General features: G+C 43.7%; 1 protein-coding gene across 5 annotated transcripts in view; it reads right to left on the bottom strand.

Annotated features, from left to right (window-relative positions):
* Nucleotides 1-2,069: 2,069 nt before the first annotated feature.
* Nucleotides 2,070-24,389, bottom strand: part of LOC138959466 (ribosome-binding protein 1-like) — a 39,854-nt gene continuing 17,534 nt past the window's right edge. For all 5 annotated transcript variants that reach the window (XM_070330969.1, XM_070330967.1, XM_070330968.1 and 2 more), the window contains 10 exons: nucleotides 22,213-22,283; nucleotides 20,513-20,600; nucleotides 18,049-18,206; nucleotides 17,296-17,384; nucleotides 16,208-16,345; nucleotides 14,246-14,438; nucleotides 13,554-13,661; nucleotides 12,680-12,978; nucleotides 11,691-12,292; nucleotides 2,070-5,898 (listed from right to left, as the gene is read on the bottom strand). In XM_070330969.1, the coding sequence (XP_070187070.1) occupies nucleotides 4,631-5,898; nucleotides 11,691-12,292; nucleotides 12,680-12,978; nucleotides 13,554-13,661; nucleotides 14,246-14,438; nucleotides 16,208-16,345; nucleotides 17,296-17,384; nucleotides 18,049-18,206; nucleotides 20,513-20,600; nucleotides 22,213-22,283 (3,014 nt within the window). In that variant the 3' untranslated portion in view covers nucleotides 2,070-4,630. The remainder of the gene's footprint in view (nucleotides 5,899-11,690; nucleotides 12,293-12,679; nucleotides 12,979-13,553; nucleotides 13,662-14,245; nucleotides 14,439-16,207; nucleotides 16,346-17,295; nucleotides 17,385-18,048; nucleotides 18,207-20,512; nucleotides 20,601-22,212; nucleotides 22,284-24,389) is intronic.

Genomic DNA, 24,389 nt, shown 5'->3' with positions numbered 1-24,389 from the left:
CAAAGGAAACGTTAATCAAACTTCTATAATCATTGAAAAAGCTAAAAATCTGATCGAGCATGAAGAGGTAGCGATCGTGTGGTAGCGATCGTTGGCTGACAGACGGCATATTACTCGACAAAAAGGCAACAAAAACAATAAAATCTCACCTGAAAAAATAATCACAAATCACGCCTTCGGCCTCAACTGTGAAAAGTGTGTAATATGTCACATACGGCATAGGATTGCCCGAAAATGACAACGAAAGTGAAAGTAGCGATCGTTGGAAACCCCTGACAGACGACGGTCGGACATTCCAAGAAATGGACACGGCGCGGAATTTCGCGAAATTTCGGTCATTGTAAATGCTTTCCTATGAAGTACAGACTATAAAGGTGTGTTTTCAATGTCAAAATAAAATCATGTTATCATTTCTTGTGGTAAAATAAGCTTACTTGGTTTATCTGTGAAGACTTAGTTTTTCGGACAGACAGCTTCCAGTTCTCGATTCGATTTTTTGTGTGCAAAATATGTAATGCAAAATTCATATTTGTGCTTTTGTTTTTGTTTGTATGGTTAGATATTGCAGCTCTGCTATCAAATATGACCATTCAGTGTGAATTGAGTGCCTTTTCGTTTCAATTTTCACATCAATGGTTGGCTTCTGTCATGCAGAAGGAAATGGCGTCTGTCAGGATTCACACGATCGCTACCAAACACATGTGCATAAAATGCCAACAAAACAACTCAAACGATTTTTTTTTTTAGAATTGTATTCAAAATGACACATTTGTGCATTGCATATGAAAAAAAACACTGAGAAAATTGGTTCAGCAAGTTAGAAATCAGAGCACATTGTGCAGTCAATAGAATGTCTCAATACCGTGAAACCTGCCCCAACTAAACAATTTCAGCACATAGATGTTATGATGACGTACTGCATTTGTAGTACACTGGTCCAACTTTCACTAATGATGTTATAATGCGTTTTCCCTCTGAGCAGAGGTCCAATTTAGGTGTTTCTTACTTGCATAAAAACGAAGTTTGTAATAATATGCGTTGAGCATGTGGCCCTGTGTAAGTGGCGTCAATGTGAACTACAATGATGCTGTACCACTGCAGCAAACAAATATTTTGCAATTTTGTGTTCTTCAATAGATCTACACACAAATTCGTGACTTCTAGAGAAATGAAACTGCAATGCAAAATGCAAAAATGTGGAAACTTAGACACTGTTTCTTTTTTAAAGCCATGTTTTTGCCAGCAAATGTCAGCCTGTCAAAGTGCCCGTTTGTTCCATAACCAGGTAGAGCTCTCCATCATCGAGTTTTAGAGAATGGGCGGTGGTTTAATTAATCGTGAGGTCCAAGTTACTCCCCTTTTCCCTACTTTCTGTGTTATCTTTGAGTTGCATCCTTTTACTTTCCCGTCAATCTCCTCCACGCATACCCAAAAGCACACACACACACACACACACACACACACACACACACACACATACACACACACTAACTCATGCACACGCACACACACACACACACACACACACACACGCGCGTGCGATACGCTTTCTTTCTTCATTGCAATTTTCTATGCAATAAAAGGCACGTGTTTTGGCTATCAGACACATTATCTGAATTGAAAAAATAAATCTTTTACAAGGGCCACATGACAGACGCTCAAATTAGGGTATACCAAATAATTAACCTGTTCTTGATAGACAATCGATAGGTCTTTCTTTCCATTTATATAAACGTTACTTAATTTGGCCCATTCTGAATATTTTTTTACTTTTCAATTTGAAACTTAGATTTTGGTCGTGTCGATTTTGGTTGTACACTTATTTGAGCGGCTGTCTTGTGGCCCCTATGAAAGTAATGATTACTCTGAAAGTGTACCAGATAGCCAAGCCACTTGCCTTTTACAGCATAGAAAGTTTGAATGAATAAACCCAATTTGTTGGAGTACATACAAAATACATGTTGCAATATTTTGTGTGCCAAGTTGAAGCTTTTTCAAATGAAAGCTGACTTTTGACCTGAAGTCAGAACATGCCCGCAGTCTTTCAAAGTATTATGTGCTGAGAAAAATGATTTGTCGTAAAGTAATTTTTATTAAAACGTACAATAAGGTTCAGAATTCGGTACATATGTTCCAGTGGTACAATTCTCTATTTTCTTTTGTGAAAATGCACTTAATTTAAGCATCTATTTAAAACGAGTATCCGTATGGATTTGCCCCTTCGTCTATGCGTTTTTATTTAATGAAAAACACGAAGTAGAAGGAAAAATACTTGGATTTAATGGGGTCCTGTTCGGTTTAGCTGATGTTTTCCGTACTCTGTACAGATTGTTTACGGATACGAGTGTTACAACTCTGAAATAGGCGACTTCCCGCGCTTTGTAATTGGGGCAAGTTTATCAAAAGACCACATAGCAAGCATAAAAAGTAAACACAAATGTAGTTTCATACGGACTTCTTGGCTAAAAGGGGCTGTCCGACTTCAAGTCAAAGCCTCAGAACCTGAAATAAGTATGCCAGACGTGCAGAACGTTCAAACAATAGGCCCATACTGTTCTTATTCAGGACTTTCGTTCTCTTCATATCCATTACATTTGATGACTAGTATCAACTAAGCCAGCCAATATTTTGCAGGCATACAATTCGAGATAAAAAAAGTCTTATTTCCAAATGTAAAGTAACCTGACTATATTTATTTAACTAGACATAATTATTTCCAACACCGGTTCTCCAGCATATGAATGCAGATGAACCACTTCGTTTAGCGATTGTTTGAATTTCAAGTTATAGTCACACACTCGTGAACAGCAATTCCTATGCAACATCAAGTGCGAAGTGTGATATCAATTAAGTAAAGATGTCAAAGCGTTTAAAAGATACATCATCTAAATCTGTCGGGGGAAAGCGTTTTTTTTATTTCTTGTGTTTTGTCCTGAACTGTCCGGCATACTATTTCAAATCTGTGACTCTGACCTGGTGTTGGAGAACTTCTTAAATGGCAGACGATAAATTCCACTGCCAGCAGTCAAATCTTAAGCAGCGACTAGAATGGCAATTCAAGAGAGAACGTGACCGATTTTCTCCTGGAGTTTTTCCATTCCTCGACCGCCTGACAACAAAACAGGAGTAATGCTCAACTTTACCCTGTCTGACAACAAAACAGGGGTAATGCTCAACTTTACCCTGTCCGACAACAAAACAGGGGTAATGCTCAACTTTACCCTGTCTGACAACAAAACAGGGGTAATGCTCAACTTTACCCTGTCTGACAACAAAACAGGGGTAATGCTCAACTTTACCCTGTCTGACAACAAAACAGGGGTAATGCTCAACTTTACCCTGTCTGACAACAAAACAGGGGTAATGCTCAACTTTACCCTGTCTGACAACAAAACAGGGGTAATGCTCAACTTTATCCTGTCTGACAACAAAACAGGAGTAATGCTCAACTTTACCCTGTCTGACAACAAAACAGGGGTAATGCTCAACTTTACCCTGTCTGACAACAAAACAGGGGTAATGCTCAACTTTACCCTGTCTGACAACAAAACAGGGGTAATGCTCAACTTTACCCTGTCTGACAACAAAACAGGGGTAATGCTCAACTTTACCCTGTCTGACAACAAAACAGGAGTAATGCTCAACTTTACCCTGTCTGACAACAAAACAGGGGTAATGCTCAACTTTACCCTGTCTGACAACAAAACAGGGGTAATGCTCAACTTTACCCTGTCTGACAACAAAACAGGGGTAATGCTCAACTTTACCCTGTCTGACAACAAAACAAGGGTAATGCTCAACTTTACCCTGTCTGACAACAAAACAGGGGTAATGCTCAACTTTACCCTGTCTGACAACAAAACAAGGGTAATGCTCAACTTTACCCTGTCTGACAACAAAACAGGGGTAATGCTCAACTTCACCCTGTCGTGAGTGGCGAAAATCCATGTGAATTTTTGAACGACAATAGGAGGTGAGAATCTTCAGTGTTGTTTAGGGGTTACATTCTTAGGGCTTTTGTACAACTGGGAAAGGGAGGAAGAAGGGGGCGGGGGTGTTGGTTGGGGGGTGGGGGTGTAGGAGGAGGGCATGGTTTCGATGAGAATCGTAAGTTCCTAGTGATACACTCACTCTGGGGTTACATTCATGTGACTTTTTGTAAAGAAAGAAAAGAGATAAAGGCTAAGACGAGGATCCCCACTTTGTAGTATACTTCTTTTTGTCAAACTGGACTTGCATTTCTTTGTTTTTCACTGTGCAGTGGGGCTGATTCTTTGATGTTTTCTGAATTAACGTCGTGCATGAGGTCAAATATTTAGTTTTCTTGAGAAAGACGATTATATTTTATTCAACGGTCTTCCTTTGAGTCCATTTCAAAGGGTAAAATGCATGTGCCCAAAGCAAACAATGTCAGGCCATACAGAAATGTAAAACTGCTCTCTCCCTTTTAGGACAACACACACAAAGTATTTGTCTATTACGGGGACATTTTTTGGTATGTATCGGGAATTTCTGCCTCCTAAACAAAACCTGTGGAAATGCTGTTTAGAGTATATCAACATCATGTTTTCTTCCTCGAAAGTTTTGCCTACTTGTAAGAGATAACTATGTTGGAATCAGTTTATGCCTCCTACTTTTTCTTCTTTTTCTTTTTCTTCTCTCCCCCGTCGCCTGCTTCCTGGTCTCCTGCTGCTTCCTCTCCTTTGCCTTCCTTGTCTTTCTTCTTCTTCTTCTTTTTCTCACCCCCTGCACCTTCTCCTCCTTCAGCGTTGTTAGGGGAGCCTCCTTCGTCTGGTGGATCTCCATCTGTGTCCTTCTTTTTCTTTTTCTTCTTTTTATTCTCGTCTCCTTCCTGTCCCTCAGATCCACCAGCCTCATCCCCACTCTTTTCACCGTCTTTCTTTATTTTCTTTTTCTTTTTCTTCTCGCCTCCTTCTTCTCCCTCGGCGGGCAATTCGCCAGATCCACCAGTCTCATCCACACTCTTTTCACCGTCTTTCTTTTTCTTTTTTTTCTTCTTCCCTCCTTCTTCGCCCGCATCATCGCCGCTGGTGGCCGGTGCATCCCCACTCTTTTCGCCGTCTTTGTCCTTTTTCTTTTTCTTCTTTTTCTTCCCTTCTTCTTCGCCCGCACCATCGCCGTTGGTGGCCGGTGCATCCCCACTCTTTTCGCCGTCTATCTCCTTTTTCTTTTTCTTCTTTTTCTTCCCTTCTTCTTCGCCCGCATCATCGCCGTCTTTGTCCTTTTTCTTTTTCTTCCCTCCTTCTTCGCCCGCATCATCGCCGCTGGTGGCCGGTGCATCCCCACTCTTTTCACCGTCTTTGTCCTTTTTCTTTTTCTTCTTTTTCTTCCCTTCTTCTTCGCCCGCACCATCGCCGTTGGTGGCCGGTGCATCCCCACTCTTTTCGCCGTCTATCTCCTTTTTCTTTTTCTTCTTTTTCTTCCCTTCTTCTTCGCCCGCATCATCGCCGTCTTTGTCCTTTTTCTTTTTCTTCCCTCCTTCTTCGCCCGCATCATTGCCGCTGGTGGCCGGTGCATCCCCACTCTTTACGCCGTCTTTGTCCTTTTTCTTTTTCTTCTTTTTCTTCTCTCCTTCTTCGCCCGCACCATCGGCGCTGGTGGCCGGTGCATCCTCATTCTTTACGCCGTCTTTCTCCGTTTTCTTTTTCTTCTTTTTCTTCCCTCCTTCTTCGCCCGCATCATCGGCGCTGGTGGCCGGTGCATCCCCGCCCTTCTCTCCCTCTTCTTCTTTGTCCTTCTTTTTCTTTTTCTTCTTTTTCCCATCGCCTTCGGCTGCTTCGTCTCCCGAGGTGGCTGCCAGATTTTCGCCGCCAGAAGTACCGTCTGCACCTTTATCTTTCTTCTTCTTTTTCTTCTTTTCCTTTCCTCCTTCGGATTCTACCAAAACCAAAAAAATAGGGATAAATTACCATGAATATAGATAAGAAAGAAAGGAAAAAAAGATGTAAAAGTACACATTTATGAAAAAGCTAAACTAACACTAATCTAAACAAAAGAGTGAAACAGAGAAAAGAAGGAAAGAAACACTGGGAGAGAGAAAAAATAAAATGGATAAAGGGGAGATCTCTGGATTGGGTAAAGGACTGAAGAAAAGATATATCATGCCCGCAAACCTTTTGTGTACCGTGACTACAACCAGCTTTAATCATAATAGGCGAATTGCACTATTAGCCAGCGTCGCGAAGTCGCGCGATGAATCTGCGTTACCTTGCGTGGCCTTGCGAGATCCGCCTCAAACTTCGGGCATGTTTTGAGAGCTCTGTGAGAGGTTGCGTTTCAGTGCAGATACTTCGCCTTGAAAATGGTGTATTTGCACTGTGCGGCAGTGGGTTGCAGCAATGATAGCCGCAAGAATAATCCTAAAGTTCGTTCAAAGCATGGCCCGTACACAAAGGAAAGGCGATCGAGTTTTTTTTTTAAACACAAGCCAGAGAAGACCAGCGCTTATAAAGCGATGGCTGAATTCTCTTCGACGTCAAAATTACGTGCTATCCCGGTACTCCGTTATCTGTTCAATTACTGTATCAGCTGCAGTTTCTTGTATCCTGAATATTGTACTTTTCTTTCTTTGAGGTAATTTTGCAACTTTGGTACTTGCAATCGAATGCAAATTCTACTGTTTGGTAGCCATTGTTTATATCAGTGATTGTAGCGTGTGGAAGGAATGATAACTCTTGAGAGCAAAAAGTTTGCCCGCAGGGAAGGGAACCTTCCGTACCTCTCGCACCGGAGAGCTATCCAAGCGGGGTATTGTGCAAGTTGGCTATTCTAAAGCTATATTTGCAATGTGTAGAAGGGGAAGCTAAGGGCCCCTAATATGGACCGGCTCCTGATGTGGACCATCCCCTGTTCTGACATGATAGTACATACACCAAATCTTGAAAACGTGAGGCTAGAGCCATCGACAGTGGCTAGAGCCACCATACTCCATCCTTTTCTAGTCAGCATCCTCATCTTCTTCGTCTTCGTCTCTTTGCATACTCGTGGTTTGATATGAGGTTCTCGTGGTTGGATGTGAGGTAATGGAGCGTGCAGACGTTTTGGATGAAGTGGAATTAGTCGTATGAGTTCCCGACCGAGACTGAGGTCTGAGAAATCTGAAAAATATTTCTCTCTTCTTCCTCTTCTTTGCAATGTTCGCGGCTTGCGTCTGAGGGATATGAGTATGTGGACTCATATGCCGGGATCTCAAGGGCCGACGGCTTTCCGAACACTTCCGACATGTCGACAGGACGGGACAAGATCATCAGTCTGTGAGGGCTTATCTTTTCTTTGGCGTCCTTTTCCCAATGCTGGGGGTCATGCTGCTTTCCCCAAGGGTCTGACTCGTCCGTCTGCGAAAGAGAGGAGTCTCGCTGATCACGGGGCTTTTTGTCTGGTACACTTGGCCCTGTTGCAGAGAACTCCCAGGACACCTCTGACGCATTTCTCACCTGCGAGGCTCTCTCGTGGTCATCGGTTTCTGATTCATCCACCCCTGTTTGAGAGGGTTCTGCGTGGCTTGACTCCCTCACAGACGCAGAAGCATTTGAACGAAACGACTCATCACTGGACACAAGAAAAAACAGATCCCGAGAACTCGCCGCGCTGGAATAGCGAGAGGTCTTGTTAAGAACTGCTGGCAGATCGCAGGGATGCGAGACCCTGCTGCCTATCTCATCCGTCTGTGATTCGTGTCTTTGCTCGTCTTTCTTTAACTTGTTCTTCTTCCTCTCCTCTATTTTATACGGAGAGCTTGGCTCGTCTTTGAGCGAATAGTCAGCAAACGGCAAGGTGAGCTCCGTTAGGTCGGAGTCAGAGTTGGTCTCATCCTCACGGTCTGACACCTCTCCGGGTGGTGATGAAAGAGGGGAATATTGGCCGACGACTCCTGACATCAAAGTACCCGCACCTCCACCACCAGGTTCTTGCTCCACAGTTTTCGTTATTCTTCCATTCTTCTTCTCCATACTATCGTCTTGCTTTTGTTGTCTTGACTGAACGTCGGACATAGCTGTCTTCGCAAGAGATGGATCTCGATAGCTGGATCTATCCTTCTGTTCAGAAGCAGATGGGACAACAGAGTTTGCCTTAAACGTGTCTTTAACCCCACCACGAGTTTAACTATCTGACACCTCCTTGAATTGGTTGCAGCAGATTTACTAGCAGGATCTTTACCAAAAGAGTGCAAGTAGACATCGCTCAGTTTACGTTCAGTAGTACTTTTCCTCTTTTTCTTCTTAGTTTCTTCCAGATCATGCTGCTCTAATTCGTTACCCGCTGTGTAACTTTGGGGCGAGCGCGAAGACAAAGGTGAAGAAGACACGGACTGAAACGATCGTAGCGTTTCGGGGAGACCGCTGTGATCGCTTGGAATTGACTCCCCATCGTCCAGTTCTGATGTCGCATGAGGAAAAAACAGATGCGATTCGGGGAGGTTAGACGCACTTGAAGTGTCCTCAGTTAAAAGTTTGGACAGATCAGGGAATGTGAGAGTTCTTGCAACACTTTGGACAGATTCTGAACAACGCGCTCCTCGCTGGTTATTTGTTTTGCGGAGGCTTGTCTTTTCTCCTTGACGCCTGATCTGTCTGTCTGAGAATAGGAAGGCTCGTGGTGACTCCCTGCTCTGGGGACAACGGGGACCTCTATTGACACACCCTCGCTCCCCGACGATGCCGAGGAAGAGGAGATTTTACGCAACACTGTGTCCAGATCTAAATGATGCGGAGATAGGCTATCGTCCGATTCGGAAAGAAAAATTCCTTGGTGTCCTCCTGTCTGCAGCTTGTTCGGTTCTTTTTTGGATGTATGATTTAGATGTATTTCAGGTTTTGGGCGCTTTCTCTCTTCTATTTTGCGTTTCTTTGCTTCTTTTTTTGATTCACTGGTCTCTGAAAGAGACGAATCGGATTATCATTAGTAGGCAAACTGTAGTGTTTATAATCACATTGTCCGCAGAAGGCAACACGGGTTAGAGGCCAACTGGATGTGAACACCTGATAGACAGCAGGGGCGGATCCAAGGGGGGGTTTACGGGGTTTCCGCCCCCCCCTCCCTCAGCCTAAATTTTTTTGAATGGAATTTTTGTGTGTGTGCAATAAATTTGAAAAATAACGAAAAAAACAATGGCTCAGATTGCACCAGATTGGTCAATTTTCCTTGTTTTTATCAACATTTTCCCGGGGGGGCATACCCCAGGACCCACCTAGGAGCCGGCCTTTGTCTTCTAAATGACGGTTTTGGAAGGTAGTTGGGTAGTCTGTTGGCTCAGGTTGCACCGGATCGGTCAATTTCCTTGTTTTGATCCAAATTTGCTTCTTAAATTAAATTTTTGAACGTGTATTAGGAGAAGTGTCTTGGCTTGCACCAGATTGCTCCATTTTCCTTGTTTTTATCAACATTTTCCGGGGGGGGGGGGGGGGCGCTTTGCGTCGTCGATCTGTCCCTAAAAGAAATTTGGACCCCCCCCCCCCCCTTATAAATGATGTGATCCGCCCCTGGACAGCACTTTACTGTTTCATTTGGAACCCCTAGGTTATGGCATTCTGAAGAGGTTTACTGGAGGTTTCTTTGGTTTGTGACTTTGCTTTTGTTTGAAAACCTCTTCAGTTTTGTCTGATTTAATTCTGTTAAGTTAATGAGTGTTTTCGTGCCGGTAAATAAAAAAACGTGTTCACTTGACCGGAAACTTCTTACGTTCTTTGTTTAGCGGTTGGGAGAAAGCTTACATGACCAAAGTATCACCGAGCTTGCCCATACGGATATAAATCTTTCAAACCTGTTTTCTGGAGCTTTTTAACCTGGATTACACAGAACGCCTGGTCCACACCCGAGGGGTTTCAAACACATTAAACAGAAATTGCCACTGGTTCAAATCGTGTTTTGCCCTACTCTACCCTGCCTTTTGCAGAAGATAGAACATTAACAATGGTCATGCAGCGTATAAGATTAATAAACATAATCAAATTGAAGAGTTTTTCATTGTATGATTATGTCTTTTTCGTTGAAAATATAATGCAAAAAGCTCAAAGCGCGCCCACAAGAAGGTGGATTTTGAAATGATTAGGCATTTCTGGAAAGCCTTTTACGTTTTGAGTATAAAAATAACAGCCTTTTTTGGCAGTTTCATATTAGCCAAATACCTCAGCAAAATAATACATACATCAACAGCACAAAAGAATTTCATTTGTGTTTCCTAGGAAGTATATATATCAGTTACTAGATGATTACCCGCTTCGCCGGGTACCGGCTTAGCCGGGAAGAAAATAGAGCCGAATACCAGGCTGCGCCTGGGACGCCGGCTTCGCCGGCGCACGAAGGAAAGGAGATAAACGCGCAAAACACTGGAGACCTTCTAAAAATAGTAACGTGCAGTGACCTTCTAAAAATAGTAACGTAGTAACGGGAATATGGATTGACGCCACACGGAGGAAGGGAGATAATCGCGGCTGAAAACACTGGAGAAGATAAGAAGAGTTACTGGTAGTGGATCCCGACAAAAAACAAAACAAAAATCAGTTCAGCGCGCACAGCGCTGCGCGCTGAGAGCACGTGTTGAAATATCTCATCGATGAGCTTGTGTCCGGGGTGTAGCTGAATACGGTGTCCAAATTTGAAAAAGATCCACCGAGAACTTTGAACGTGCATCGCGAACAGACAGACAGACAGACACTAGTCGTATATATATATACTAGATGATTACCCGCTTCGCCGGGTACCGGCTTCGCCGGGAAGAAGTAGAGCCGAATACCAGGCTGCGCCTGGGACCGGCTTTGCCGGGTGTACGCCGGCTTCGCCGGCGCACGAAGGAAAGGAGATAAACGCGCATAACACTGGAGACCTTCTAAAAATAGTAACGTGCAGTGACCTTCTAAAAATAGTAACGTAGTAACGGGAATATGGATTGACACCACACGGAGGAAGGGAGATAATCGCGGCTGAAAACACTGGAGAAGATAAGGAAGAGTTACTGGTAGTGGATCCCGACAACAAAAAAACACACACAAAAAAAATCAGTTCAGCGCGCACAGCGCTGCGCGCTGAGAGCACGTGTTGAAATATCTCATCGATGAGCTTGTGTCCGGGGTGTAGCTGAATACGGTGTCCAAATTTGAAAAAGATCCACCGAGAACTTTGAACGTGCATCGCGAACAGACAGACAGACAGACACTAGTCGTATATATATATATATAGATTCATTTTGAAGAACACGTCGTTTCAGATACTTCCGAAGTTATTCCTCTGGAGTCTGCATATCTTGAAATTAAACACAATTCTATATAACAAATGTTATCATCTAGGGGTTCCAATTGTCTTAATAAAAGTGCCGCCATGCAGACATCCATATCTTATCAAGCCTTCATCTGTGTGAACATTTACAGCAGAGTCGTAGATTGCACTACAGATGCAATAGTTGATTCGTCTGTAGACACCCAAATACCCTTGCATAGGGCAAAAGGTCGTGAAGTTTACAATGGGAAACCTGGATTTTCTATAGTTGTCCTGTCCTTATTATAAGCATGGTTGTTTTACACGCGATTTCTTTGTGTTTGTTTGACTATGTCATGCTATTTTTGTTTTCTGGATCTTCACCAACTTGGCTTTCCCTCCTGGCCTCATTTTGTTTCCGAAGGTCGATACCTGAAAAGAACAGAACACACAACGGATCTTTTACACTTGTAACTCACCTGAAAGGCCAGTACTTGAAGCTCCTTTTGATACGACGGACTGTGGCTCCAATTCTTCCTGATCGTCCAGAAACCCCTTCTTCTTTTTGTCTTTCTTCTTGGACCCTTGCTTACCCACTGCCTCATTGGATACGGACCTGGCTGCCTGCTCGCCTCCAGCTTCTTCCGGCCCACTGTCGTCCAGAAACCCCTTCTTCTTCTTTTTCTTCTTCTTGGACCCTTCCTCACCCACCGCCTCTTTGGACACGGACTTCGCTGCCTGCTTGCCTCCAGCTTCTTCTGGCTCATCGTCGTCCAGCAACCCCTTCTTCTTTTTCTTCTTGTGTTTCTTCCCGTCGCCCCCCTCCAAGTTATCCTGGCTCCCTGCGGCGTTGGCTTTTTCTGCCAGTTTTGTCTTGCTTCCTCCAGCCGGTTCTTCTTCTTCTGACTTGCTCTTCTTCTTCTTTTTCTTCTTTTTCTTGTCGCCTTCGTCCGACGTCCCCTCTGAGGGAACGGCTTCGCTCGAAGCGGCGAGGTGACCGTGGTCCACTTTGGAGTCGGCTTCAACGGCATCGTAGAACTGATCTGATTTTGATTTGGCGGTCCCTGCTTTGGATTCCTTCCTGTAACATGGGAAGACCTGCGTAAGGAGCTGCAGCCAATTCGCGATAGTTCTATCTGTCACACTCTCTGTCTGTTGATTTTGATTATATTCTTTCTGGTTGTTTTTGTATGTCTCTCTGCTAATCTGCCTCTCCCTCTCTTTCTCTTTCCCTCTTATGAAGTCCTACTCATTTGTTTTGTAAGTTCTGTATACGCATGCGTCTGTGATTTTGCGCTTCTGTAAATATTCGACTGACTCTCCCTCTATCTATCTTTCCGACCCACCCTCCCTCCTTTCATCTACTTATCTACTTGCCTGTCTGTCGATCTGTCTGTCTGTGTGTGTGTCTGTCCGTCTGTTCATCTGCCTATTCATCCATCCATCCATCCATCCACGCTATACTCACCACAGCAAATCATCCAGCGAGGGACCGAACTCCCCACTGCCTTTCTCAGACGTGGTGGAGGTCGCACTCAAACGACTGGAAGACATCCCGCCCGACGCGCTGGTTATGCTGCCAGGAGAGGAGTCGCGCGGGTCCGGAGTCTGGGCGGGCGAGGAATCTGTGGAGGGGATGGAGTGACTGCTCTCGGCAGACGAGACGCCGCTTCCCCCGCGATTGAAGTGGACTGCCTTGTCCTTCAGCATGTCCATCTCCTTCCCCCCCGCGCCTGCTGCTGTCGTCGCTGTTTGTGCCCCGGACTTCTGCACGTCACCAAACACACAAAGAAGAATGTATTTCAAGAGAGATGCGAAGAAAAGGAAAAAAAACGTCAGATTAGATCAAAATCAAGTACACATGGTCAACTGATATCACGACTGATTTTACAGAGAAAGTACCCAACTTTGTGGTTACCGGTCCCGAGATCGGATTGGTTGAATTACGATTTGTTTGTGATTCCAAGTTATATTCTTCTTCTTCTTCTTCTTCTTCTTCTTCTTCTTCTCGTTCGTGGGCTGAAACTCCCACGTTCATTCATGTTTTTGCACGAGTGGGTTTTTATGTGTATGACTGTTTTTACTCCGCCATTCAGGCAGTTTGACATTGATTGCAATATAAAGCAGCCAAAAACATAGGCTGAATCAGCTGGTGATTTATTGTCTGTTCAGAGTACTGTTCGACTCGCAGGCTCATTTTGGTTCTCTCAAATGCAGGCAGAGGAGTAGCTTGAAGGGAAGAGAGGTGAAGACACACAATACAAACTATATTTTCCAAAAACTAACATCGGAAACATCAGTTGAAAAAACCCGCAAGGAAAACAAGCCGAATAGAATCTTACTGGCTTGAGTTTGAACACATCTTGAGGACGTCGCGGTTCCATTAACAGGCGTAGCGGCTTCATAGGCCTCAGAATTCCTTCATCCGTCACCGATAGGCCACCCTTGAGCTGAACAGAGAGAACAAAATGTAGAATACATATTTGCAAGTTGACATCCTTTCCATATGCAACTCGCAAACGAAGACGTCTACAGATTTTAAATGCGCTCGAGGATTTCATATGGACGAAAACACGCCGAGAATAAGAGATGCTGATAACAGTGCAGATACATTTGGTCCAGACAGGAAGACATTCCCCACCACTCATCTATCTCTATCCTCCTCCATGGATTTCTGGGCCCGTGCCTCCACAGGGTTGAGTTGCTTCGAACTGCACGATTTTCACGGTTTCACGCACGCTAGCACAATTTCATTCTCTCTCTCTCTCTCTCTCTCTCTCTCTCTCTCTCTCTCTCTCACACACACACACACACACACACACACACACACACACACACACACACGCACACAACCAAACACACACACACACATACCCGACCCCCAACACACACACACACACACACACATACACACACACACACACTCACACACACACACACCTCTACAGTAAGCGAAACCCAATCAATCAATCAATATGAGGCTTATATCGCGCGTATTCCGTGGGTACAGTTCTAAGCGCAGGGAAGCTGTCACCTGGCAATCCTTCATGTAGGAGTCCTGAATGTTGTATTCGCTGGGTGCGCGCATGAGCTTGACCTTGCGGACGATGTGCACGAGGGCTATCTTGAGTTGCAGCAGGGCCAGCTCGTACCCAATGCACGTCCGGGGCCCGCTGCCAAACGTCAGGAACAGCTCAGACCTGTGCACGGAGGCCTTGGCCAGGTACCTAGTGAATACAGGCAAGAACGGGGAGCATATTTGAGAGTAGAACACTCAGCGCAGATTCCAGTTAGCCTTGAGATTCAGCGGAGAAAGTTCAAGATCAGAAACATTTGCTCAGAGGTTAAGCCAAGGAAACCTGATTTTGTCCAAGTCTTTCCATTTGGTGTTTACCTTGTATTCGGTTTGGAAGTAAGGAAATCTAAAAATATTTTGGGATCTTTATCTCTTAGATGGTGGGAACATCAGGACGTCTAGCTTTATTTTAAATTTATCTGAGATTTTATTCCTGGATGAAAGAAAAATCCGGACGACTATCTTTTTCCATGACATATTTGGTTGCTAGATGGTGGGAATCAGGAAGTCTAACTCTTTTTATGTGACATCATGGGTGGTGTGAAATCAGGAAATCTAACTCTTCCTATGGGATATTTACCTCTAAATCAGGAAGTCTATCTCTATCAATGGAATATTTACCTGCTGGGTGGTGGGAAATCGGGAAGTCTATCTCTTTCTATGGGATAATTACCTCATGGGTGGTGTGAAATCAGGAAGTCTATCTCTGTCTATGGGATATTTACCTCATTGGTGGTGGGAAATCAGGAAGTCTATCTCTGTCTATGGGATATTTATCTCATGGGTGGTGTGAAATCAGAAAGTCTATCTCTTTCTATGAGATATTTATCTCATGGGTGGTGTGAAATCAGAAAGTCTATCTCTTTCTATGGGATATTTACCTCATGGGTGGTGTGAAATCAGGAAGTCTATCTCTTTGTATGGGATATTTACCTCATGGGTGATGGGAAATCAAGAGGTCTATTTCTTTTTAATGGGATACATACCTCTTCATTTGTGTGAAATCAGGAAGTCTATCTCTTTCTATGGGATATTAATCTCGTGGGTGGTGGGAAATCAGGAAGTCTATCTCTTTCTATGGGATATTTATCTCGTGGGTGATGGGAAATCAGGAAGTCTATCTCTGTATATGGGATACTTACCTCTTCATTTGTGTGAAATCAGGAAGTTTATCTTTCTTTGGGATATCTATCTCGTGGGTGGTGGAAAATCAGGAAGTCTATCTCTGTCTATATGTGATATTTACCTCCTGGATGGTGGAAAATCAGGAAATCTATCTCTGTCTATATGGGATATTTACCTCCTGGATGGTGGAAAATCAGGAAGTCTATCTCTGTCTATATGTGATATTTACCTCCTGGATGGTGGAAAATCAGGAAGTCTATCTCTGTCTATATGGTATATTTACCTCCTGGATGGTGGAAAATCAGGAAGTCTATCGGAATTCAGGATTGCCTGGTTTCATTATAGGAAGGTTCAAACTTGCTGATAGGGAGATAGACAAACCTTCCACTCAGACGACTCACCTTCCATAAAACTGGAGAGTTGACTAAAATCACGCTAACTTGTGTCAATCTGACTAGTTTGACGCAGGTATTACACCCCCCGTTGCGGGGAAGTGTGTAAGCTTCCCTATGTCTGTCAGTTTTTCTGCCAGTCCCTCTGTCCGCATTCAGTTCACCGGTGTTAAAGCACCGATTGACCTTAAACTTGATGAGTAGCTTGGTCGTGGGCGCGGGACTTCGCCATTAAAATGCAACGATCTTAAGTATGGCAGTCTAGATTGGCTTGGTTCGAAACGACCTGGCCTACATATTATTTGACTGCCTGTTTCTCTGAATCAAAAGGATCTGGCCCGCACAAAAACAGGGCATACTCTGGTACGATAAGATATGATAAAAACATAAACTGTCAACGAACCTCTCTGGTTCGAAAAGATCTGGTTCAAAGAAGTAATCACTATCACTGTGAATGATATATTTTGGGATCAATATTTCAGCTTTGGCAGGAATGGTCAGATGCTCCGTCTCGATTTCAGTCTTCGCCTGACGCCAGATCCTGTCAGAACATACCAAAAGCGATTGTCAATGAGCAAGGAAAGAAAGAAGCACAAAGAAACACAGACAAAAACATAGACACATACAGACACAGACACAGGCAGACACTGGGAGACAAAGACAGAGACACAGACATACACAGGATGACACTGAGAGAGACAGATAAACGAAGACAAAGACAGAGAAAGGCAGACACTGAGAGACACACGGAGACAAAGACAGAGACAGACACAGGCAGACACTGAGAGACACAGACAGACGGAGACAAAAACAGAGACACAGACAGACATAGGCAGACACTGAGAGACACAGACAAACGGAGATAAAAACAGAGACAGAGACAGACACAGGCAGACACTGAGAGACACATATGTAGACAATGAGAGACACAGGCAGACACGGAGAGACACTGAGAGACACAGGCAGACACTGAGAGACAGAAGCAGGCACAGGGAGACAGGCAGACAATGAGAGACACAGGGAGACATCGAGAGACATAGACGGACACAGGCAGATACTGAAAGACACAGCAGACACTTGGAGACACAGGCGGACACTGGCAGACACTGAGAGACACATGCACACACTGTGAGACACATACAGACACTGAAAGACACAGGCAGACACTGAGAGACACATGCAGACACTGTGAGACGCAGGCAGACACTGAGAGACACATGCCGACACTGGAAGACACAAGCAGATACTTAGAGACACAGGCAGACGCATGCAGTTTTATAATAATTATCCACAACGTGACAAAGTTCGGCTACTTTGTCAAAATGACGGCAACGTTTTCGGAGTTTTGGAATCCGTTTGCGCGTTTCACCGACTGCTGACAACATCCAACACCCTTGTCATGGTGTTGCGGTGCACACAAAAACCATGCTATTTCACTTCACAGAACATCGCGTTAATCACACGCAGAACCACTAAAACTAATTGACTCACTCTTGCACTGGCGAGAAGATCCTCAGGACTTCTTTGATGACCAAGTCCATGAATTTGAGCCTGCTCAGTTCTTCAAAAGTCGGCTCTGCCTGCGCGCAATAAAAACAAAAAAAGAAATTCGCTCGTCTGTGTAAAAGAATATTCATCATCATATCAGTGCGGGATGGCAATCAGGACGATTCAAATTGAACAGAGCACACAATCAATCAGCATCAGCAGCATCAACATCAGCAGCATCAACATCAGCAGCATCAACATCAGCAGCATCAACATCAGCAGCATCAACATCAGCAGCAGCGTCACCAGCAGCAGTGTCAACAACAACAACAACAACAACAACAACAACAACAACAACAACAACAGCCCTCCACTAAGACACCACCATCTGTGTTGTTTAAACATATTTTGAACAAGTTACACAAATCAATTAGACACGTACCTATCGTCAGACCATCAGAGCAAAAAATATGCCGTCAGATTGGAACGAACACACGCACGCGCGCAATCACACACACACACACACACACACACACACACACACACACACACACACACACACACACACACACACACACACACACACACACACACACACACACACACACACACACACACACACATACAGTGCCACTGTTCTCAATGAGCTTTCAAACAACGATAACATCGTCAATACCATCGTCCAACTCTTTTGTGCAGGAGAGTTCTTACATTCATGATGTTCTTGTCGATCTCAGCAAATATGAGAGTGCTTACATTCATGATGTTCTTGTTGATCTCAGCAAATATGAGCTGCTGGTGGTCAGGGAAGCTGGCCAGCATGTGCAGGACGAACTGCAAGGCACTGACCACTGTGGAGTGACCATGCAGTACCCAGTGCATCAAGTTGCCCACTATTTCTGCCGGAGTCATGGCTTGAACACACAGAAATGATAGACAATGACGAGCCGAGTACCTATACTTCAAGACACAGAATGACCCCCCTGAAAAAAAGAAGATCTATTATGGATAATCAGTTCACAAAGTGTCGAGATTTCAGTTCAAGTGGTCTGAATTTCAAAAATATGTTACAAATTCGGGAATCGACTCAAAAGCACCAGAATTGACATTGAGTGATTGCCAACACTCACCCGAGATCTACAAACTTGAAACTTTGTGAAATGATCATCAAAAATCCGAAGTATCTAATCATCTTCTTCAAGGACACCATTGACCCGTCCAAGATTTTATCTGGAATAAGAGCATGCTTACATTTGGATACAAGAAGAAACAAGTCGCGTGAAGCGATATCAAAACATTTAGTCAAGCTGTCGGCATCAAAGTAACAGATTAACACCAAAAACAGTCATCGCCGAGACTATATTAAGATAGTCTCGACTAACCACATCGAAAAACCGAGACGGGTCACGTTCGTCTCCGTCTCCGCGTACTTACTTAAACCTATTTTCTGTCATTCTGAGCACATTTTTATAATAAACATGACATATGTATATGTTTTTGAAATCAGGAGAAAGTGATAAATACGATGCAATCATTTTAAAATCTGTTAGTAAAAATTAAATTTTAATGACAACTTTAATAAGCAAACTAATTAACTAATTTTTAAGCTGCTGTGTTGAAATCCAATCCCATAGTCCGGACTTCGTCGAAGATTGCTTGACCAATATTTCAATCAATTTGCTTAAAAAATGAATGCGTGACAGTGCGGCCTCAACCTTCACAAAAAGTCGGATATGACGTCATCAGAGACATTTATTGTAAAAAATGAAAAGAACGTCTGGGGATATCATAACCAGGAACTGTCATGTGAAGTTTCATGAAGACCGGTCCGATAGTTTTCTCTGAATCGCTCTACACATACACACAGACTCACACACACACATACACCACACCCTCGTCTCGATTCCCCCATCTATGTTAAAACATTTAGTCAAAATTTGACTAAATGTAAAAAGAAGCGCAGATACTCACATGACTCATCTTTGTTATACGAAATATGAATCAGAAACAAATCATATTCTACCCTAGCTCTATCAACATTTCCCACGGTTTGAATTGAACGCGACCTCAATGTGACTTTAAAAGTCCAGATGTCATCAAAATCTAGAAGCGGGTGAAGTTTTAAAGATCTAGCTTAAAAAAAAAACGTTGAATTTATGGATACTTTCGATTTTTTTTTGTATTTGTTATCAAAACTTAACTTAACTGCGACTCTGAATGTTGGGTAACGTTAACCACACACACACACACACACACACACACACACACACACATTTACACACACACACACACACACACACACACACACACACACACACACACACACACACACACACACACACACACACAGAACGGAGGAGACACATAAAAAAAATACCGATGCCACCAACCGTTCCACGCATCTACACACACACACACACACACACACACACACACACACACAGACACACACACACACAGACACACACACACACATATATATAAGCGCGCATGCACTCGTGAACACACACACACACACACACACACACACAACCAAACACACACTCAACCAAACACACACACACACACACACACACACACACAACTAAACACACACACACACACACACACACACACACACACACAAAGACACACAAACACACACACACACACACACACGCACACACACACACCTAAAGTGTGGATGGTTACCTAAGAGGCGGCACTGGGTGCAGTGCCTTTCTAGTGCACTTGCACTACAACAGCACTGGGTGCAGTACTCGCTCCGGCATCGAAGAATTTTGCACTAAAAAATGCACAAAATTTGACCTATTTCGTCGCCTATAGAGGACGGAAAGAATGTCATTTTGAACATTGTTATGACATTCTTTCCGTCAAAAAAGTCAATTTAACGGTGTTAAATGAAGCGACCATCCACACAATTAGGTTGCCATCCAGAGTTTAGGTTGCCATCCACGTGTGGATGGTTGCCTTATGGTGATTTAGGCAACCAAACCTGTGGAAACATGGGTACACACACACACACACACACACACACACACACACACACACACACACACACACACACACAGAGGACAACGCCCCGTACACACAGAGGACACATACAATATAACGAAAGAGACACAAGCCCAACAGAGCCTCGTGCTCTTTTGTAATTGACTCTTCCACATTCACAATGTTTTTGTAATTGCTGTTCTGCATTTCTCCCCTTCATATTTACCATAAGTAGGATACTGAAGACCAGATGTCGCCGAGCTTAACGTCTGAGATCCTGCATGCGTGAAGATGTCAAGAAAATCCACCATGCCCTATCAAAGAATGAGAAAACTTCAAAAATGAAGATGCAGAGGTTCACCGAGGTACACATACACACACACACAAACACGCACACGGAAACAATCAAACACGCAGATGAAAACCCCCATACACACAGAGGACAGAGGAGACACACTCAACAAATACCGATGCCACGAATCGTTCCACGCATCTACACACACACACACACACACACACACACACACACACACACACACACACACACACACACACACACACTAACGCACTCACACACGCACAGGCACATAACATATGTGTATGACCTCATTTCTGACACTATAAACATGATGTCAATACCAATAGTATAGCCAAGACTTAACAAAACAGACACTAAGATGTGACCTCAAATCAAATTCGATGTCAAGATATATTTTCTTGATAGGTCAGTGGACATTATTAGTATGTGTAATAGATCTACTCAAGCAACCATTTTCATGCTCTGACCTTGAAATTTGACGAGGGTCAACCAAACTTGGGTCATGTCAGGACTGAGATCATAAAACAGGAGAAGTGTGCAAAGTTTCAAAGCTCTAGCTTCAAAAACATCCAAGATAACCTGAACGTTAAGTGTTTTTGTCCACGGACGGACTCTGCTCAGTACTGAGACCCATCGATTACTTTACGTTTAAGAAATTGATACATTTCCACTTTATGACCTAAAACACGACTCCCCCACCCCTCCCCCCTTGCCCCCTGTGACCCTTGATGAAGAACCAGATGTGGGTCATCAAACCCAAGAGGTGTGCACAGTTTCAAAGCTCTATAGCTTCAAAAACAATTGAGAAAACCCTAACATTAGGTTTGTATGACCCAAACATGACCATGCTGTGAGCATGACATTTTTACAAAGGTCAATCAGACTTGGGTCACGTACGGAGGTCATCCGACTCTAGAAGTGTGTAAAGGCTGAAAGCTCTGGCTTCAAAAACGTTTAATCAATTGATTATGTTTTCGTTTTATGACCCGAACACGACCCCTAACATTTGACGAGGGTCAACCCGACTGGGGTTATGGTGGGAGATCATCTTTCTTTCTTTATTTGGTGTTTAACGTCGTTTTCAACCGTTAATTCAAGGTTATATCGCGACGGGGAAAGAAGGGGGGGGGGGGGGGGGGATGGGATAGAGCCATTTGTTAATTGTTCTTGTTCACAAAAGCACTAATAAAAAAATTGCTCCAGGGGCTTGCAACGTAGTACAATATATGACCTTACTGGGAGAATGCAAGTTTCCAGTACAAAGGACTTAACATTTCTTACATACTGCTTGACTAAAATCTTTACAAACATTGACTATATTCTATACAAGAAACACTTAACAAGGGTAAAAGGAGAAACAGAATCCGTTAGTCGCCTCTTACGACATGCTGGGGAGCATCGGGTAAATTCTTCCCCCTAACCCGCGGGGGGTGGGAGATCATCAAACCCTATAAGTATAACGAGTGCGCAAAGTTTTAAAGCTCTAGCTTTAACGTTTTTTTTATGGCCTGACTCATCGATTACTCAGGTGAGTCAACAACCACAACAACAACCAATATTCGGAAGAATGATCTCTGCTGACAAATCAGAGATGGTAAGAGACTTACTTCTTTGTGTGCCTGTGATTTTCGCTCTTCAACACGCTCCTCGAAGTATTTTCGCATGTCACTCATATTTGCTGAAAAGCATTCGGAACTGCATTAGCTGGAAAGGTGTATCGATCGATCGAGAGAGAGAGAGAGAGCGAGAGAGAGCGAGAGAGAGAGAGAGAGAGAGAGAGAGAGAGAGAGAGAGAGAGAGAGAGAGAGAGAGAGAGAGAGAGAGACAGAGAGAGAGACAGAGAGAGAGACACAGAGAGAGAGAGAGAGAGAGAGAGAGACAGAGAGAGACAGAGAGACAGACAGACAGACAGAGACAGACAGACAGACAGAGAGACAGAGACAGACAGACAGACAGACAGAGACAGACAGACAAACTGAAGAAGACTGAGATAGAGAGAGAGACAGACATATGGAAACAGACAGACAGACAGACAGATAGAGATGGAGACAGAGATTATTTAACAATCTTTTAAGTCAGCAAGCCATCAGAACGCATCAGTTTACATGAGTACGACAGGATTATTGCTAAGTAATGTTGATACCTTGGCGTTTACATCTCTTTAACCCTTGTAGTTCCTGACATATATGTCTTTCGGATGAGACGAAAAACCGAGGTCCCTTCGTGTACACTACATTGGGGTGTGCACGTTAAAGATCCCACGATTGACAAAATGGTCTTTCCTGGCAAAATTGTATAGGCATAGATAAAAATGTCCACCAAATACCCGTTTGACTTGGAATAAAGGCCGTGAAAGGTGAATGCTCGCTTAATAGGCTACTGAGCTTTACTGGCCGATGTGAATGCGTTATATATTGTGTGTAAAAAATGTCTGTTTGTCTGTCTGTCTGTAAAAAATTCCATTTCAAACGGCAGAAATTAATATGTAAGCGCCTAGGGCTATATCTAGATTAGGCGCATAAAAATGATCACAATAATAATAATAATAATAATATGTAAATTGTTGCCCTGTATTACAGTGATGGCTGAATAAAACACTATTACAACCACAACAGTATCCCTTTTGAAGATAAAAGCTCTTGAGATCGTTAATCATTATCTGCTACACATTTATTGTAAGGCACAGTCCTTCCAGCTACCCGTCTGAGAGATATTGTCAAATGAGACCTTCCCTCAACTGGGGCCTTTCAAGATGTTAACCCATAAAGTAATTCCAACTCTGCATATAGAGAGGAGTCAGTCTGTGAAAGCCCGGTCATTTTTGAGATTTCTAGCCGAATCGTACACACGGGAAGGACTGTGCCTTTCAAACAACCTGGTCATTTCTGAGATTTCTATCCGAATCGTACACACGGGAAGGACTGTGCCTTTCAAACAACCTGGTCATTTCTGAGATTTCTATCCGAATCGTACACACGGGAAGGACTGTGCCTTTCAAACAACCTGGTCATTTCTGAGATTTCTATCCGAATCGTACACACGGGAAGGACTGTGCCTTTCAAACAACCTGGTCATTTCTGAGATTTCTATCCGAATCGTACACACGGGAAGGACTGTGCCTTTCAAACAACCTGGTCATTTCTGAGATTTCTATCCGAATAGTACACACGGGAAGGACTGTGCCTTTCAAACAGCCTGGTCATTTCTGAGATTTCTATCCGAATCGTACATACGGGAAGGACTTTGCCTTTCAAACAACCTGGTCATTTCTGAGATTTCTATCCGAATCGTACATACGGGAAGGACTGTGCCTTTCAAACAACCTGGTCATTTCTGAGATTTCTATCCGAATAGTACACACGGGAAGGACTGTGCCTTTCAAACAACCTGGTCATTTCTGAGATTTCTATCCGAATCGTACATACGGGAAGGACTGTGCCTTTCAAACAACCTGGTCATTTCTGAGATTTCTATCCGAATCGTACACACGGGAAGGACTGTGCATTTCAGAAAACATGTTCGATTCTGAGTTTTGTAGCCGAATCGTACAGACGGGAAGGACTGCCTTTCAGAAAACCTGTTCGATTCTGAGATTTGTAGCCGAATCGTACAGACGGGAAAGACGGTGCCTTTCAGACAACCTGGTTATTTCTGAGATTTCTATCCGAATCGTACAGACGGGAAAGACGGTGCCTTTCAGACAACATGGTCATTTCTGAGATTTCTAGCCGAATCGCACACACCGGGTGGGGGCAGGTGTGTAGGATGGGGGAAATGGGAGGGA

This window comes from Littorina saxatilis, linkage group LG2 (genome assembly GCF_037325665.1).
Source record: "Littorina saxatilis isolate snail1 linkage group LG2, US_GU_Lsax_2.0, whole genome shotgun sequence".
NCBI classification, from domain to species: Eukaryota; Metazoa; Mollusca; class Gastropoda; order Littorinimorpha; family Littorinidae; genus Littorina; species Littorina saxatilis.
This window is presented reverse-complemented; position numbering and strand designations above follow the sequence as displayed.